Source organism: Tursiops truncatus, chromosome 10 (genome assembly GCF_011762595.2).
Source record: "Tursiops truncatus isolate mTurTru1 chromosome 10, mTurTru1.mat.Y, whole genome shotgun sequence".
Classification (NCBI taxonomy): Eukaryota; Metazoa; Chordata; class Mammalia; order Artiodactyla; family Delphinidae; genus Tursiops; species Tursiops truncatus.
In genome coordinates, this window is record NC_047043.1 from 102,217,150 (window position 1) to 102,233,802 (window position 16,653).

At 63.4% G+C, this 16,653-nt stretch overlaps 1 protein-coding gene across 2 annotated transcripts in view; it reads right to left on the reverse strand.

Moving 5' to 3' along the window:
• Positions 1 to 2,167: 2,167 nt before the first annotated feature.
• The window catches only part of CHCHD6 (coiled-coil-helix-coiled-coil-helix domain containing 6), a 125,999-nt gene continuing 111,513 nt past the window's right edge, over positions 2,168 to 16,653 (reverse strand). For both annotated transcript variants that reach the window (XM_033865574.2, XM_033865575.2), the window contains 2 exons: positions 3,224 to 3,359; positions 2,168 to 2,332 (listed from right to left, as the gene is read on the reverse strand). In XM_033865574.2, coding sequence (XP_033721465.1) covers positions 2,327 to 2,332; positions 3,224 to 3,359 — 142 coding nt within the window. In that variant the 3' untranslated portion in view covers positions 2,168 to 2,326. The remainder of the gene's footprint in view (positions 2,333 to 3,223; positions 3,360 to 16,653) is intronic.

Genomic DNA, 16,653 nt, shown 5'->3' on the forward strand with positions numbered 1-16,653 from the left:
AGTTCCTGAGCACAGCGACTTCCCAGGGGGAGCGGACTCGGGTCAAAGGCTCGGCGCCGGCGGGGTTCTGGGTGGCGGGCCCTCTGCTCTCACACTTGCTAAGCACTGGCCATGGGCCGCTTCTCACACAGCCCCGGGAGAAGCGCCTGTGAAGGCTGCAGGGCGGGAGGAGGGGGCATGGGCCGCGGCCACATCCCCTGTGGTTCCAGCTCCCTGAGCCGGCTTCCGCTGGGTGACCTGTGCCCTCCCTTTGTCCCTCCGGCCCTGGGTGACGGGAGCTTCATGCTCTGCTAAGTTCTGGGTTATCACAGCATCCCATCCGAGGTTCTAGCTCCTCTACCTCTTCTGGGGCCAGCACCCTGGACTCAACTCCTCTGTTTAGAGACTCAGTGCTTTCTGGCTCCTGGCTGGACCCTGGATGTCACAGCCAACGTCATGACATTTAATCCCCAGCCCCAGGGTAGGATGGGTATAACTCCCCAACAGTCACACAGCCGGGGCCCGGGCCCAGAATGCCTGCCTCGAGGTCCACACCCACTGGACACAGCCTCACCTGTGTCACACTCTCTCAGGCCCCACTTCCTGCCACGTATGGCCACGTGCAGGGGCTGGAGCCACGGGCCCACACGCGGGCACGTCGCGCACAAAGGTCCACACACGTGCACACAGAGCCCACACCCTGAGCACACGCAACCCCCCACCAAAGTGACGCTCGGACACACTGCCCTACGGCCACAGTAGGGGAGGCCACGGAAGCTTGGCTCCGGCGCCAGGGGAGTCCGGGGAACGAGCTGAGGTCCAGGAGGGAGCCAGGGGCACGACCAAGTGGGCAGCACGGCTGGCTGCCTGTGAGAGACCAGGCACAATGCACACGTCTGCTCACACACAGGGACCCACACACACAGGCACAGGTGCACACGCAGGCACTCCGGGGCTGCCTCCTGGGTGGGAGAACAGGGTCTGAGACTAGGAAGCTGGACGTGCCCTGGACGCCACGGGCTCCGACCGAGTCTCAGAAGGGCCTCGGCAGCTTCCGGCTGCAGGGTGGCTCTGATGTCACTTAGGGTCAATGAGCCATGACCTCGCAGAGGGCCACTCGCTGGGCGCCCTGCCACCCACCGGGCTGCTGTGTGTTTCTGACTGTTCCCCGGTGTGCTGGGGAAGCTGACCAGGACCTCTGGGGGGGCATCTCCTTGGCCGACGTGCAGTCGGGCTGACTCGGCTGTGGGCAGCTTGTCCAGCCCCTGGACACCGACAAGCCCCGCGGACCTCCAGCTCCACACGTGAGAACCGGGGGATGCGCCGGGGCTGCAAGGCCGGCATCAGGACCGCCGGCTCACAGCTCCAGAGAACTGCGGCAGGAAACCAGGCTCACCAGCCGGGCGTCCCCCTCCTGCTGCCCACACAGCGCTGGGCGGGCGGGTGCAGCCGTGTGGGCAGGGCGCCTCAGGACGGGCAGGTGAGCGCTAACCGAGCAGAGTGCAGCCCCGCCCCGCCGTCACCCGCCCTTCTCGAGCCGCATCCCGTCACCTGCCCTTCTCGAGCCGCATCCCTTGCTCAGTCTGCAGAATCACCAGCACCCAAGCCAAACACCCAGAAACCACCCAGGTCCTCCCCTTGCCCAGTGAGGTCCAGTCCTGCCAGCTCCAGCGCCTGAGGCTCGGCCTGCTCTGGCCCCGGACCCACCGCCGGACCCCGAGGGTCACTCAGGACCCCAGGTGTCTGCAAGCCTCTCCACTTGAGCCCACCTACCCCCAAGGCCAAGGCGACACCCCTCAGAGGGACTGGACTGCGCTGGTCCCTCAGGAGCACCTCCTCCCGGCCTGGCACCCACCCCCGGCCCTGCGCCCCAGCTGTACTCTCTGTGCACGGTCAGTGCCCCGCCCCCGGCCCCCATCTGGGCCCCCTCTCTCCCAGCCTCTGGCTGCCCCGGAGCCCTCCACCCGGCGCTGGACTCAAGCTCCGCCTGTCAGGAAGCTGGCCCGCTCCCCTGCTGCGTCCCGACGAGGACCTGCTCCCCTCGCGCACCTCCGCCTGCTCTGGGCGCGGCCAGGCCCGCACCCGCCTGCCCCACTGGCGCCGGCGGGTGCCCGTCCTCCAGCCTGACCTGGGGCCGCGCTCCGGGCACGGAGGCAGCAGCAGGCCCGCCTGGCAGCCCAGACACGACTGAAGACGAGGACGCCTGCTTTATTTGTCTGCGGACAGGGGCACACACGCTACTTCTCTAGCATGGGGGCATCCGGCGCCTGCGGTCTCTGCACTGCGGTCCCACGGCGCGTCCCCTCTTCAGGCCCCAAGTCACTGCCAGGCCCGGAGTGGGCCTGCGTCAACCCTACAAAGGAGAACAGAGTTCAGGCCCCCAGGAGCGTGCGTGTCCCCCAGGCTCTGCTCCACGAGGGCCCGTTTCATGGAGAGGGTCCTAGCCCGTGGGTCCCCAGGCCTGGACGCGGCCTCCTCACCTCCATGCCTGGTGCCCACACAGCACGTGCCCGCGGCCTCCCGCCGGCCTCCCGCCTGCACCCTGTGCACACGGTCTTGCCCGGAGACGCAGCTCTCCTTCGCCCCTCGAGGTCTCCCCTCCGTTCTCTTCTCAGCTCAGAGTGAAACCGCCTGGAGAGCCCTCACACCCAGGCGCTGGCCCGTGGGACACAGCACCTCGTGGGGCTGGAGCTCGCCCCGCAGCCCTGGGGAGGAGCCTTGCGTCTAAGACCTGCTCCCTCCCTGCTGCCCAGCAGCTCCCAGGAGCAAAGTGCTCTCAGGGACCCTTTAAAGCCGGAGGCTCCTGAGGTGAGACTGGCGGGACCTGGGACCTTGGGGAGCTGGCAGGGAGGGTCAGGAAGGAGGTCCACGCCTCAGGGCAGGGCCTCTAGGACAGCCTGCAGTGCCCCCAACGTGAGGCTGGGGAGCGTGTGGCACCCGGACCACCATGACCACCTCCACTCACCAAAGGCCGGGCCCCGTCAGGCCAGCACAGGAGTGGCTGCCCTCTGCCCCCTCAGCTCTCCCCCTTCCACAGGGCAGCCTGGCCCTTTCCACGACCCTACCCTGCACCCTGGCCTCTCCACCCCCCGCTGCACAGAGGTCAGGACGGGTGGCCCCCCTGGACAGCAGGGCCTGACTTCACCCAGTGCTGGCCCTGGACATGGCCTAGCGGCGCCCACAGACCCCTCCCCGCCCACCGCCGCGGAGCCCAGGGGGGTGGGAGGCCGCAGCTGACGCCTACCTTGTGCGCTGAGCCGACGCAGTGCTGGTAGGCCTTGGCCAGGTCCGCACACAGCAGCACCTCCTGCAGGTGCTCGCGGTAGCAGCGCAGGATCTGGGCCTGCAGCCCCGAGCACACGGGCTCCACCCTGCGGGGCCTGCGGAGAGAAGGAGGCAGTCTGGGGCAGCGCCACGGGCCAGGCAGGGGGGCCGTGGCGTCCGGTCGCCCCCCAGAGAGGGGCCGAGGTGGCCCTCGGGGGACCCCCCCCCCCGCCCAAGGCCTCCAGGGCGCCTCCCGCCCGGGTGTGGGCCACCATCGTCTCCCCCAAAGCTGTTTTTCTGATTTCAAAACTAATACATGCATGATGAGGAAAACTGGAAAAACACAAAATGTTTAAAAAAAGCCTAAGATGTTCAGACTCTCACTTCCTAGAGAATATCACTGCAGCATTTTAGAGGAATTTACTATGTTTTCTTTCTTTGCTCATCAAGGTAGGTTTAGAACCTAAAGCTAGACTCTAAGCGTGTTCATCTGAAGCATGATTTTATGTTCTCTTTTTAAAAATATGAAACAAAGATGAAAAAGGGAAATAAAGCTTATTCTCATCGGTCACCAGGGTCTTCTTCCTGACGCCTCGCCCGCTGCCCCTCCCGCCCTCCCCTCTCTCCGGACCTCACACATGCTCCCCTGTACACGCACCCTCTCACACTCACACGCGTGCACACAGCTGTACACTCACTCACACACGTGCACATATACACATGCACATGCACTCACGTCCCCGAGCTCCTGCGTTCACGGGTTCAGGCCCCTGCTCCCCGCGGCTCTGGGCGGGGTTGCCGTCTCTCACCGCCCGCCCCGACCCCAAACCAGGCAGCAGAGGACGAGGAGGCAGGTGGCCGGCCCGGGTCCCACACTAGGATGCAGGGGCGCCGGGACACACACTCACAGGGTTTCCGTGGTTTCTGGCAGGTCCACCAGGAACCTCGGAGCCGCGGCTAGGCCTGGGCCCCGTGTTGCCCTCCCAGGCTCGGGCGCCGGGGAGGCCTCGGCAGCGGAAGGACCCCTGCTCCCGTCACCCGGGGCCTGCAGGTCGACAGCTCCCCGGCCCCGGATCTACTTTCAAAAGTCCAGCCTTGCAGCAGGTGCTGGGCTGGAATGCTGGTTTTAACACGGCTCAGCCTCCCACATCCATCCCTTAAGACCAGGAACAGAGGGCTCAGCGGCTCTCGTTACCCAGCTGCGGCTGACACGCCCAGCGCCGCCATCCCGGCAGCGATGCCCACGGGACTCCGGGCCCCGCGCGTGGGCTTGGTCCTCAGGCCTGCTGACCACACACTGCAGCCCCCTCCCTTCCCACCGCCGCCTCCCACGCCCAGACAATCCCTGATCAGCCAAGATCCATGGCGTGGACGGAACTGAGGGTTTACAAGCTGAACAGGCAGGAGGCGGGGTGGGGAGCAGCCGCCACGCCCGCGCTCAGGTCCACGGCTCCAAAGGTCAAAGCTGTGCTGGGAGAAACGGCCCCCTTTCCCCGAAGGCCCTGCCCACCACCCAGGATTCCACTGGGTCCTGAGGGCGCAGCCAGGGGACGCAACGGCCCTACAGCGCCACACGGCCCTGCTCCTGTCTGCACAGCGCACACGGGCTCGGAGGCTTCCTACCTGAGGAGGACACGTGTCTCTCCTGGGCGCTGACCTTCGCACGGGAGAACAGACGGGCTCCCAGGCTCACCCTCTCCTCCCGGGCCCTGGGGTCCCCTCACTGGGTTCCGTCTGCCGCTGTAGTGGGGTGACCGCCTGGCTGCCCAGTGCTTGCAGGATGCCCCTCCCTCTGTGTTGAAGACCCTTCTGCCACGGACACGTCCAATGGTGGGCCTTCTAAATGCCTCCGGACGGGCATCTCCTCTCTGCTGCCCTCGCCTGGAAATAGCTCCCTCTGCATTTCCCTCCGGGCTCCTCCGTCCCACCTGCCTTTGGCGGGGAGCCCCCGAGGCCGCATCTTTCGGGCTCCGTCCTGGCACCCGCCGGCCGTCCTCCCACACAGACCTCCCGCTCGCCCGGCCCTGTGGCCCCTGGAGCAGCAGCTCCCATCCAGCCCCGCTCCCGACGAACAGCCCCCCACCCGCGGCCCTTGAGGGTGCGGCCAGCAGAGCTGTCGGAGCCGCAGGTCTCATGGAAAGAGGCGTCCGGGGGCAGGACGGCCGGCAGCCTGGCCAGTGATGTGGGGCTCGTCCTGGAGCCGCACCCTCTCCAGACCGACGGCGGAAGCGACTCACCCGCTGGCTGTAAGTGGGCAGAGCAGCGGCTTCTTAACTCTGCCCCCCACCTTCTGTCTTCAGGTCCCTGGACCAGGGCCCCTGTGCGTTCTGAGGGCAAACCTCTCAGAGCACCCAGGGGGCTCCCAGTTCAGGAGAAACAGAGGGAGGGGCCGAGCAGAATCCAGCCCCTCACACCAGGGTCACCCGTGGGCCTGCGGACGCCTCTGCGCTGGCGTTTGTCAGCCACAACACGAGGAGACAGGGTGTCAGGAAAACGTCAATCGCGAGAAATTTCACCTGTCTGCCTGCAAACGGGCCGTGAACGGCACGGGGCAGGGAGCAGGCGAGGCTGGGTCACACAGCTGGGGCCGCGGCAAGCCCGTCCACTGCATGCAGAACGGCTCAGGCGTCATCGGCTGCCTGGAAGGTACCCAGGGCAGTGACCTCTCCAGGGAGGGAGAGAAGCCCTGCCGCCCCCCGCGCCCCCAGCTGAGGGACATGTTAGGATTCCCGGCTGGGAGGCTCTGGCCCACTCAGAGGTCAGCTCCCCTTGCTTGCCAGCCTCTCCTCCTCTGCACGAGGGGCTGAGGTGCCAGACACGAGCCTGCAGGGTGAGGGGGGCGGAGAGCGGGGCAGGCCTTTGGCAGAGAAGAGTGACGACGGGAGGCTTTGGGGCTGGGCCCGGGTGTGGTACTTCACAGCTCACGGCTCACCCAGGCCCGACGGTGCTCCTTTCCCAGGAACCTTGAGGCACCCATCGTGGGGCCCCTTCTCCAAGGAGCCAAGAGACCCCAAGCAGGTGCCCTGGGGGCCAGTGGGGGGCACACAGGTTTTGGGGGCTTTGCCACGTGCTGCTGCGAGTTCAGTGTCTGGGGGCGAGGAGGGGCCACTGTGCACAGCAGACCAGGACCGGCTCGTGGGGTCAGTTCTCAACACCCACACGGCCGCCATCTGGCGGTGTCACAGGTACTCGGGGACCTAGCTTCCGGCCCTCTTCTCCGACGGCCCAGAGACCACCAGGCGCTGTGGGGAGTGAGGGTGTCACACGGGCCAGCTGGCCTCGGCACCGTGGCCACCTCTGGGAATGGAAAGCATGACCCCAGTGCCACCTGTGAACCGAGCTCCACCCGCTGGTGGGAGGGACACGTTTCCAGAAGGACAGTTGTGATGAAAGGCTCACACGAGCCAGGAACCAACCCTCTCCTCCGTCCGTCCAGGAACCAGCACTGCCCAGCAACCAGGCAGAGGGAAGAGCTGGCCTGGGCGCTCCGGACCACTGCCGCTGCCCCTGCCAGCTTCGGGAGACCGGCCATGCCGCTCTCACTGACAGGCACCCCGCGCTGGGAACCCGGCCCCCCCACCTGCGCGGGCACAGAGGGCCCTCCTCCCTTTCCTTTCTCCCGAACACCCTAAACTTCTCCCCCCAGGGCCAACCCCAGTCGATCCCAACAACATACACCCCGAACTCCAACGCTCGGACCCCCCACCCCCGGTTCCCTGGAGACTTCCAGCCTAGCACGTCACCCCCAACCCACCGATTCCTCACCACGTTCACCAGCAAGCGCCAGGGAACCCACTTCCCGCCTAGTTTCCATTGGTGAGTGGAGTCCCCGTCACTCCAGTGACCTACCTAGTCAGAAACCGGGAGCCGCTCTAGACGCGCCCCCCCCCCCCCGCATAGATGCCTCCCTCTTACCTTCTAACTATAATGTTCCTGCTTCCCGGCAATCTAACCGAAAACCGCAGACGTATCCCCTGCAGCTCCCAAATAGCAGGGCGGTCGCCCTCTCTCTCCCTGGGCCTGACCCACCCCACCTGGGTGGCTCTCGAGGCCACTGCTCGTCCTCCTGCGTCCCCCCTCCCCGAGGCCTTCAGTCCCCGCGGACGCTCGCTCGCTCCTCTTGGCCCCTGGCTCAGGCCTGCGGAGGCCAAACCCGCCCGTGTCCTGCCTCCTCTGCACCCCCTCCCCGCTGCAGCTCTGCGTGGTTCCCAGAGCGCCACCCCCGGGCCACAGTGACCCCTCCAGAAGGACCCCCTCCCCCTCTGGTGCTCAGGCCTTTGGGGCCCAGCTCTCCTGAGCTCTCCGTGCCACTCCCCACTCAGTCTGGGGTCTGCTTCCTCGTCCCCCTGCCCCCCAAGGGCCACCAGCACCCTAAGGGCACAGACACCCCTCCTCGGCATCCCAGCCTCACTACCCCTGCCTCCTACCTAGAGGAGGGGTCCTTCTGCAGGGCCAAGGCCACCCCCATCAGCCACCCCTTCTCTCCCCCAGCACCTGGGTGGTCTGTCCCAGTGGCCCTTCTCTCTCGTACCTTTGCTATTCCACTCTCTGCTGAAGACACACTCATCTCTGCAGAGTCTAGGAAGACCGCAAACCCAAACCACTTCTACTCATGGCCCTCCCACCCCCAGTCCGCTCTCCTCTCCCAGAAGCTCTGCCCGGGGCTCTGCTCCCACCGCCCGGTCCAGCCTCACAGGTTCTTCCTGCTCAGGGGCCCACCGCAGCCCACCTGTCCCTGGAGGCTGGAGGCCTCGTCCTGACTCCGCTCCGCTAGCGCTCTCCCGCCACGCGTGCCCCCGAGCCCCACGTGGGGCCCCCGCTATTCCCACAGTTCTGCACCAGACTCACGGCCGGTGTGGTCACTGCGGGACGAGCGGCCCAGTGGGTGCCCACAGGGGCCCGACACCCTCATCCTCCTGCACCTCGTCCACTGGGCACGTTGTCCCCGACATCCCCATAGCCCACCCTCTCCACTGCGAGCACTGATTGTCCTAGAACATAAAGCTGCCCACGGGTTTCTGCAACTCCAAGGAGGTTAACAAACCCATTTCTGGGGTGATTACAGCTCGCTGGACCCTGTGCTAAGCAGTCCCTCCTGTCTGCGTCTGTCCCTTCTCTCCGGCCCTGCTCTCCCCCTCCTGAACTCGGGAGGTCCCCTGTCCGCGGCCAGTCTGTCCCCACGAGGGCGCAGGGCCCGGGGCGGCTCGGAACTGCAGGGGAGCCCATGATGGGTGTGGCCTGGAGGACCACCCTGCCACCTTGCCGCGAGGGCACCAGGACGGAGGGGGACGCAGCTTCGTGAGACAGCAACTGCACATGCTCACCCGTCATTCACCCGAGTCACACAGCAAGGCCACCAAGGCCACTGGGGAGGGACCTGCCCCCTGCAGCCCCCAGCATCTCCCCTTCGCTCCCGGCTCTGCCCTCCTTACCCCCGGGGGGGGGGTGTGGTCCGCATGGGGGGGTGGGGGAGCCCAGTGAAAGGGACAGGGCTGAAACCACGCCCCTGCAGGGAAGACACGGCCATGGCCCTGGCCCCAGGGAATCGGACCCTCACACCGTCTGAAGTTCTCGGTCCGCGGCTGGGAACTGCTCTCAGCTCTCCTGTGGCAGAGCTGAGACGCTCGTCTGTGCCGGCCCGGAAGGGGCGTCTGCGGCAAGGTGTGGAGACAAGGCCCTGGGAACCCGCTGTGCACGTGAAGGCCAGCGGGTAGGGGCATCTCCCCCAAGACACGCCCTTCCTGGAGACTCAGAATGTGACCTTGATTGGAGATGGGGTCCTGGCAGGTACAGTTAGTCAGCACGGGGTCACGGTCGGGCAGGGAGGCCCCTGATCCAACGTGGCTGGTGTCCTCCTAAGAGGAGGAGAGACACTGACCACGGACACAGACCAGAGGAGAAGCCACGTGACGCCGGAGGCAGAGGCTGCAGTGATGCGCCTACAGGCCAAGGACGCCAAGCCTCCCGGCAACACCAGAAGCTGAGCAAACGCCCGGGAGCCCTCCAGCTTCAGAGAGAGCCGGCTGTGGGCCACAGCAGCCCCAGGAAACAGGCAGCCGGTCACGCAGGAAAGCGCTCAGTGCCGACGGGCAGAAGTTAGTGGGAGGCAGACGGCTCACCAGTCACCTTCTGACAGACAGAAACACGCATCTTGTGTGACAGAGGCTCCGCGGTAAATGGCTCAGGTGGGAGGCCTTTCGTCCCAGGTTGCATCTCAGGCCGGGCCTGAGGTCCAGGTCATTCTGAGGACCAGTCCCTGCCAGGTCCTAACCCGGCACAGCAGCCCATCCTGCAGGTGGGGACACCAGTGTCAGAGGGGTTAGGTGACTTGCCCAAGGCCACACAGCGAGACACAGAGCCAGCATAAGAGCCCGGTTATCTGGCTCCACGCTGCGCCCATTTAACTCCACGCCAAGTTTGGAAAATTCCCCCAAAATTCCAAGGAAGAAAGAACCAAGGGTACAGAAAAGAAGCAAAAGACACATGGGATTCAGGCTGCCAGGGGAGCCAGAAGTTTGCCAACTGGAAGGGCCGACACCGGCCAGCGCGGCGCAGGGGCGCCCGTGCCAGCGCGGGGCCGGGCCCCCTCCGAGCTCACACAAGCCCGGCTGCGCACAGGCCCGAGCGCGACGTCGAGCACGTCCCTCTGTGGGCCCTGCTTCTGACCGACATCTCATCACCTCAGCCTTCTCCCATTACCACCGCTGGTGTGGAACTGGGCCATTAGACATCTTCCTGACACTTCATCTCAGAGACGCGCTGGCGGGGTGAGTGCACAGAGCAGGCTTTCCATCACGGCTCGGAGGCGAGGTGCGCGGGTGCCACGGAGCTGCACATCCGTCTCTGTCAGGACCAGCTGAGCCGTGGGGCGGGCTCCGCGGCGGCCTGGCCAGGGCCCAGGGGCTGACGAGACCAGCTGCTCGCTGAGGACCCGCTTCGCTGGCCGCTGCCGACCACGTGCCACTCAGCCCGGGCGGGTGGGGCCCAGAGACACGTCGTCGCCAGAGGCCACACGGGACCCCCCAGGGGGGGCAGCTATTCTGGGAGCCCAGGCCTAGCAGAGCTCTGCTCCCGAGGAAACGAAGCGCAAACTGGCCCCCATGGCTGCTTAGCCAGTGACAGGATTCCTCCCTGGGACTGCCACTGCACGCACACATGCACACGTGCACACGTGCACGGAACAGGGAGGCTGCTCCTGGCTTTGGTCCTTTGTGAGAAAGCCACAGGGGAAGCACACGTCCCCCCCGAGGAGCCTCCCGGTTCACCAGACGTGTCGGGTGGACGCAGCCCAAGGAGGCGTGGGTCGCGGGGGTCTGGGGTCCACACCAGGACCACTGGAGCCGCAGAGCCATCCCTCACAGTCCCTCAGCAGCCAGGGCGCTGGAGGCTCCAGGGGAGGGAGCGGCAGCCGCAGCGCCTGAGGACCCCCAGGACCCCGTCTGCCAGCATCCTCTGGTTTCCCTTCCCCGAGGCCTCCCTGTCCCCTGGGCAACGGCACCTGCTGGCGGGTGTCCCCCCCGGTCTGCCTCCCCCACCTCCTTGTGACACACCTGGGGGGCCTCTCCAAGCCCTGCTGTGCCCCCTCCTCCCCGTGCAGGCCCGGCCGCTTGCCTGCTGCCCAGGGATGGGCCGGCACCTCCTGTTCTCATGTAAGTTCTCACCGAGGCCCAGACCCCGCAGGGACCCCGGCCCACGTCCCTCTGCTGCAGAGCCCTGGCCCCAGGAAGAGCACGGTGCCACAAACACTGGCTCAGGCCTCCTGCCTGTCCACGCCTGCCTGTCGGTCCACAGTACACGGAGCGGCCGAGGCCACACTGAGGCTTCGCCTGCGGCGGGGGTGACACGGCAGGGGCGACTCCTCAGGCTGCTCCTTGGCTCCCAAGCCCCCGGGATGTGGCCGCCTTTCAAGGCGCCGCACAGGGCCACTTCTGGGGGGGTGCTGGCTGGTGTCCCGGTGGCAGGCTGCCGTCAACGGCACCGTGTGAGCTGAGGTCCTGCGTGCACTCCCTGCCAGCCTCCGTCCTCCTGGCCCCTCTGACTGGAGCCAAGTGTCCCCGATCGACTGTGTCACCTCTGCTCACCCACGAGGGGCTGGCACGGCTCACACCTACAAGGGCGCCCAGCGGCTGGGGCCAAACCTGCGCGGAGCGGCCCCATTGGACTGGGAGTGCCCCGCGGGCAGGGACCAGCTTACTACCTCTGCGTCCAGGGTCCCCGCCGACACCGAGCTCAGCAGATGACCCAGCCCAGGGAGACCGTGTCCCCCTGACCGCCCAGATGTCTGCCTGGTCCCGCCTGTTGCCTCTGTGGCCTGTGGGTGGGCCCTGGGCCTGCTCTCCAGCTGCCTCTGGACTCCACTTCCTGGGGGAGCCTCCCCGTGCCCAGCCCCGGGGGTGGGACCCTCGCAGCAGCCAGGAGCTCACGGTTGACTGGAAACCAACAAACCAAGGAGCTTCCCTCTGGGCTGGGCCGGACCACACAGCCCTCCACACGCGGCAGTTAGGCTGGCGGAGAGCATGAGCCTCGGTGCAGGGCCCCCGAAGAGGTTTGCGTGTGGTGTGGTGTGCTCTGGTGACAGGGGACACGGGGACAGACGCCGTCGGGCAGAAATACCCCCTGGTGACGTGAGCAGGCACAGCTGCTCCTCCCTGGGCCTTCCCTGCAGTGACTCTGAGGCTGGGCTGTCCCTCGTCCCCGCTGTGACGGGACTGAAGCCGAAGCCTGGAGCCCCTGGGCACTCCCCACCCCTGGTCCTGCCCGGCCCTTGCGTCCGGCCCCCACAGGCCTCCTGTCGTCACGGGAACTGCCTCCCCGGGGCCTCCTCCCACCCGGCCCCTGCGTCCACTGACTCAGACCCTTCCCGAAGTCCTGCCCGCCGCCGGCCCAGCAGACCTTATCCCTCCCCCCGCCACGCAGCTTCCCCCGCTCAGCCGCAGAGATGTGTCCTCAGCTGAAACCTGACACATAATCTCAGTAAAGAAACAGATTAGTGCAGAGCTGGCGCGGTGCGGTCTTCGCAGGTCCGTCCCCCACTCTACGGTGTCCCAGCACATTTGGAAACCGCAGGGGCCTCTTCCTGGCTGACCCGGGGTGTTCTGAGGGGCGTCTCTGGATGCTGGGGCTGATTCGCTCTGTGGGCCACACCCCCGTCCACTGTCGCCGACGCAAGAGGTGCAAAGGGCCTCAGGACATCACCCATCCATGCACCTCACACGTCGCCGAGGGCGGGGAGGGGCCGGAGTCTCCATGCAGGAAGCACCGGGACGGTCAGCCCCCTCCTAACCCCAATCTGCGCTCTGAACCACAGCTGACCCTCAGCAGCATCAGAGTCGCTTGCGGTCCCCGGAGGCCAGCAAGACCCTGGCGCCACCAGACCCGAGGAGAGGGAGACAAAGCCAGGAGGCGGGGGACGCGGCCCCCAGCCGTGCAGTGCTGGGCTGGCTGTGCTGCCCGTCAGCCTGGAGTCACCGAGCACAGAGCACGAGGGTGGGCGCCCTCCTGCCCTCCTGCCCTCCAGCCGGAGGGGCAGCAGGGAGTGGGCGGTGCAGCCCAGGGCGGGGAAGCGGCCAGAGCAGTGGTGAGGGCGGCTCACACTGAGCACAAAAGGTCGGTGATGGAGCAAGTGAGGGTGTAGCACGTGGAGGACAAGGGAGCCAGGCCCGCCGAGGAGGGAGCGCCACACACGGCGCAGCCGCAAGAGCCCGAGTGCCGGAGCCCGGGGAGCCGTGTGGACTTCACGTGCTAGGACACACGCACGCGAGTATGCGGGAACTCACACACGGAAACGTGCGTGCCTGTGCGGGAGCACCTGGGAACCCTGACAGCCAGCAGCGAGCACGCCCAGCGCCCAGACCTTGGCTTCTAAGCACCGCTCCGCAGTAAACAGAGCAGAGTGGAGACGGCTGATCCCAGGGCTGGGGCCGGAGCACCTGTGCAGAGAGGGAAGGCCGCTCAGAGCGCGAAGCCACACCTCGAAAGGACAGAAGAGTCTGTCTGAAGGCAGAATCCTGGGCCACGTGAACAACAACATAAACGAGGGAATTTATTACAACCCAGCAAGGCACTGTGACTCCCTGACTCTTTCCTAGCAAACAAACACACGAACACCTCAGCGGGGGAGAAGGGAAACTCTCCCTTTAATTCGATTCATAAGCGTAGAGGAAACGATGGAAGCGAACAGCCGTCATGGGCCACCCCGACTGTGGTGGCTGGTTCAGGGGACAGTAGTCCCTGGAGGCCGAGGCTGAGGCATCAGGATCTGGACACACCCTGGAGAAGCTCCCACAGAGCAGGGATCAAGCACAAGGGGACACAGCCTGTGCAGAGAGACCAGGCCGGCCCACAGTGACCGGGTCACGGTCCACATCCCTAGTGGAGGGATGGGACCCACCAGGAAGGGCACGGCACCATTTGGGGGGCCTTCCTGCCAGGAACGCACGGCCTGAGGCTGGCCATGAGGAAACATCGGGCGGACCCAGGCTGGGGTCACCCTTCAGAAGGAGAGGCCTGCACCGTTTTAGACTGTCAAGGTCACGAGAGACAGAGAAAGACCAAGGAACTGTCCCCACTGGAGACTGATGGTCACGGAGGTGCAGCACAAACCCCTGGGCCAGAAAGGAAAGGGCTGCGGCGGGCAGCCGGGGAGGGGGTGGGTGCCTGTGGCCTGCGGCTGAGTCAGCGAGGGTTTCCCGACCGGAAGAGCTGTGTGTGGTCACGGAGCACGGTCCTGGGAGGTACACGGTGGTCTAGAATACTTAGCGGCAACAGGTCACCGTGTCAGGAAAAGACAGTGTTTTTGTCTAGAGGGAGGCAGTGAGGACGCGGCAGGCTCTAGTGTGGCCGATCGGGTACCTGGCTTAAGGCAAGTGTTCTTATTCTTGTGACCTTTCTATGGGTTTGAAATTATTTCAAAATAAGGCAAAATAAGGATGGCAGTTTGAGAGGACTGAATGTATTCAAAAGGATGTATTTATCCCAAAAAAGAGCCCACCAGGTTTTCCTTTTTTTTTTTCCAGCTGGGAGTGGGAGAGGGAAAGTTTGACAAAGTGATTCTAAATTCATTTGAAAAAGCAAGTTGGAAAATGATCACCAAGGTAGAAGAACTTGCTCTGATGGATATTTAATATTTTAAATTAGTGTAGCTGCGTAATATGTTTTATACATATCTAAAACGTGCAGGCTTGGCCCCAGAAAAGAGTCCAGAAACAGGCCCAAGGACGTTAGCGCAGGATTGGGTGGAGTTTTACATCACTGATGATGGGACAGAGGGCTCCCCATTTGGGAGAGAACCAAGGTGGACCTGTACGTCACACCCACACCCAAGAAACCACAGTGGGGTCATGTGGAGCATGTCTTAGTGGGGAGTAACTCATAGCGGTACTCATCCTAAAAATAGGGGTATGGTGGGAAGGAGGGCCTTTGTGACATAGCCTAAGTCACAAACAGAAACAGTAACAACAACAAAAATGCACTGGGCCCCTACCCCCCATCAACTTCCAAAGGGCAAAACTTAAACTCAAAACAGAGTCACGACAGAAAGAAAAGGTTAATAACACTGTTACACAAAGACTTTTTAAAAAGAACTAATAAGGAAAAAGGGGCAAAGGCCATAAGTAAGTAATTCACAAAAGAAAAAATGCAAACAGCTAGTAATTTCTGGAAGGGTTGAACCTCGCTGATCCTGGAAGAAATGAGGAAGTTTAAAAAAGAGAGGTTTTGGGGCTTCCCTGGTGGTGCAGTGGTTGAGAGTCCGCCTGCCGATGCAGGGGACGCGGGTTTGTGCCCCGGTCTGGGAGGATCCCACATGCCGTGGAGCGGCTGGGCCCGTGAGCCGTGGCCGCTGAGCCTGCGCGTCCGGAGCCTGTGCTCCGCAACGGGAGAGGCCACAGCAGCGAGAGGCCCGCGTACCGCAAAAAAAAAAAAAACAGAGGTTTTGTTTGTTTGGTTTTGGTTGTGAGATTGGCAAAGATGTTTCTTAGAAATATTGTTAAAATCCTGTGCTTGGGGAAACGGACACCGTCCAGCATCACTGTTCGGAGTGAAAATTGGTACAGGACCTCCACTGTTCTGGAGAGCCAGTAAGTAAAATGTAAACACGTAAATATACACATATAAATACACTGTGTGCGTGTGTGTGTGTGTGTGTGAGTGTGTGTGTGTGTTCTCTGACCCAACAATTCTCTCTACAAGCATTTAAATAAGTGCACGACGACAGATAACCCTATTTGTGGCAGTTATCATTACATTGGTAAAACAAGGTCAGAAAACTCCCCAGGATTCATCAGTAAGTGGTCGATTACATACACTCTGACCCTCCAGAATAACAACGTGGTATTAAAAGTGAACATGTGAATGCACATTTACCGACACGGACACAGGCCCACAGAATGCGGACGAGGGAGGTGACGTGCGTTTCCGCGAGCCCACTTATGTCCAACTGTGTGTGTGCTCAGCTCAGAGTGACGTCCCCACAACTTAAGCAGGGCGAAATCTGGGCTTTTTTAACTTTTTAATACTTTTCTGCCTCGTTTGATTTTTTACAATATTCACGTCTCGTTTTTCTAAGCAGAAGACAAAACTATTTTTCATTTTGAAAACTGTAAAGAGACATAATCGTCTGGCTACTTTCATCACGGATGACCTCAAGATGCTCCAGTAAACAGCAAATCAAACCATGTGCAGACGCCACGTCCACACGTCATAGATCTGGATGGACTCTACAAGTGCACTGCAAGTTATTACGTATATCTGAACACACACACACGTAACCAGAGGGGACGAAGACAGGTGGGTGTGGAGTGCAAAGCAAATGGGTACGTGCACAGAGTAGGAGCTACATCTTTGCTGAATTAGGAGCAAATAAAGAAACGCTTCTCTCTGAAAAGTCTGAAATAGAAATCAAGGTGCTCACAGCGTCAAAGGAATGCACGCCTGTCCTGGTGGGTCTGCTACGGGACCAGCCGTAGGGCTCCGGCACCCCACCTGTCCCATCGCTGCTCAGGAATGGGAAGGATGGGACCCTTGCCTTCACAGGTGTCACGGGCACCCTCTCTCCCTGCCCCTGGCGCAGGCACCCGCCCCGCCGTGCACACGCAAGCACACACACTGAGAGACAGGCTGGTACAACAGGCTGAAACGAGCGCGAATCAGGGCAGACACTCGGCTGTAACAGCGATCAGCCGTACGAGGACAGGACGGCAGCCTGAGCTCGGCACACTTCAACTGCTACCGCCAGAGCCATCATCCTGAAGCACGTCCACTCCCATCAGTTCAGAGCTTCCCAAGCCTTCAGAAAGGGCCCAGACCCCGGCACCCATGCCCTCTCGCCTCGGGTGGACTCAGCGGACGCGGGAGGCTGGCAGGACCAGCCCGGGCAACGGGCCTCTCCTGACCACTGACGCTGTCCCCTTG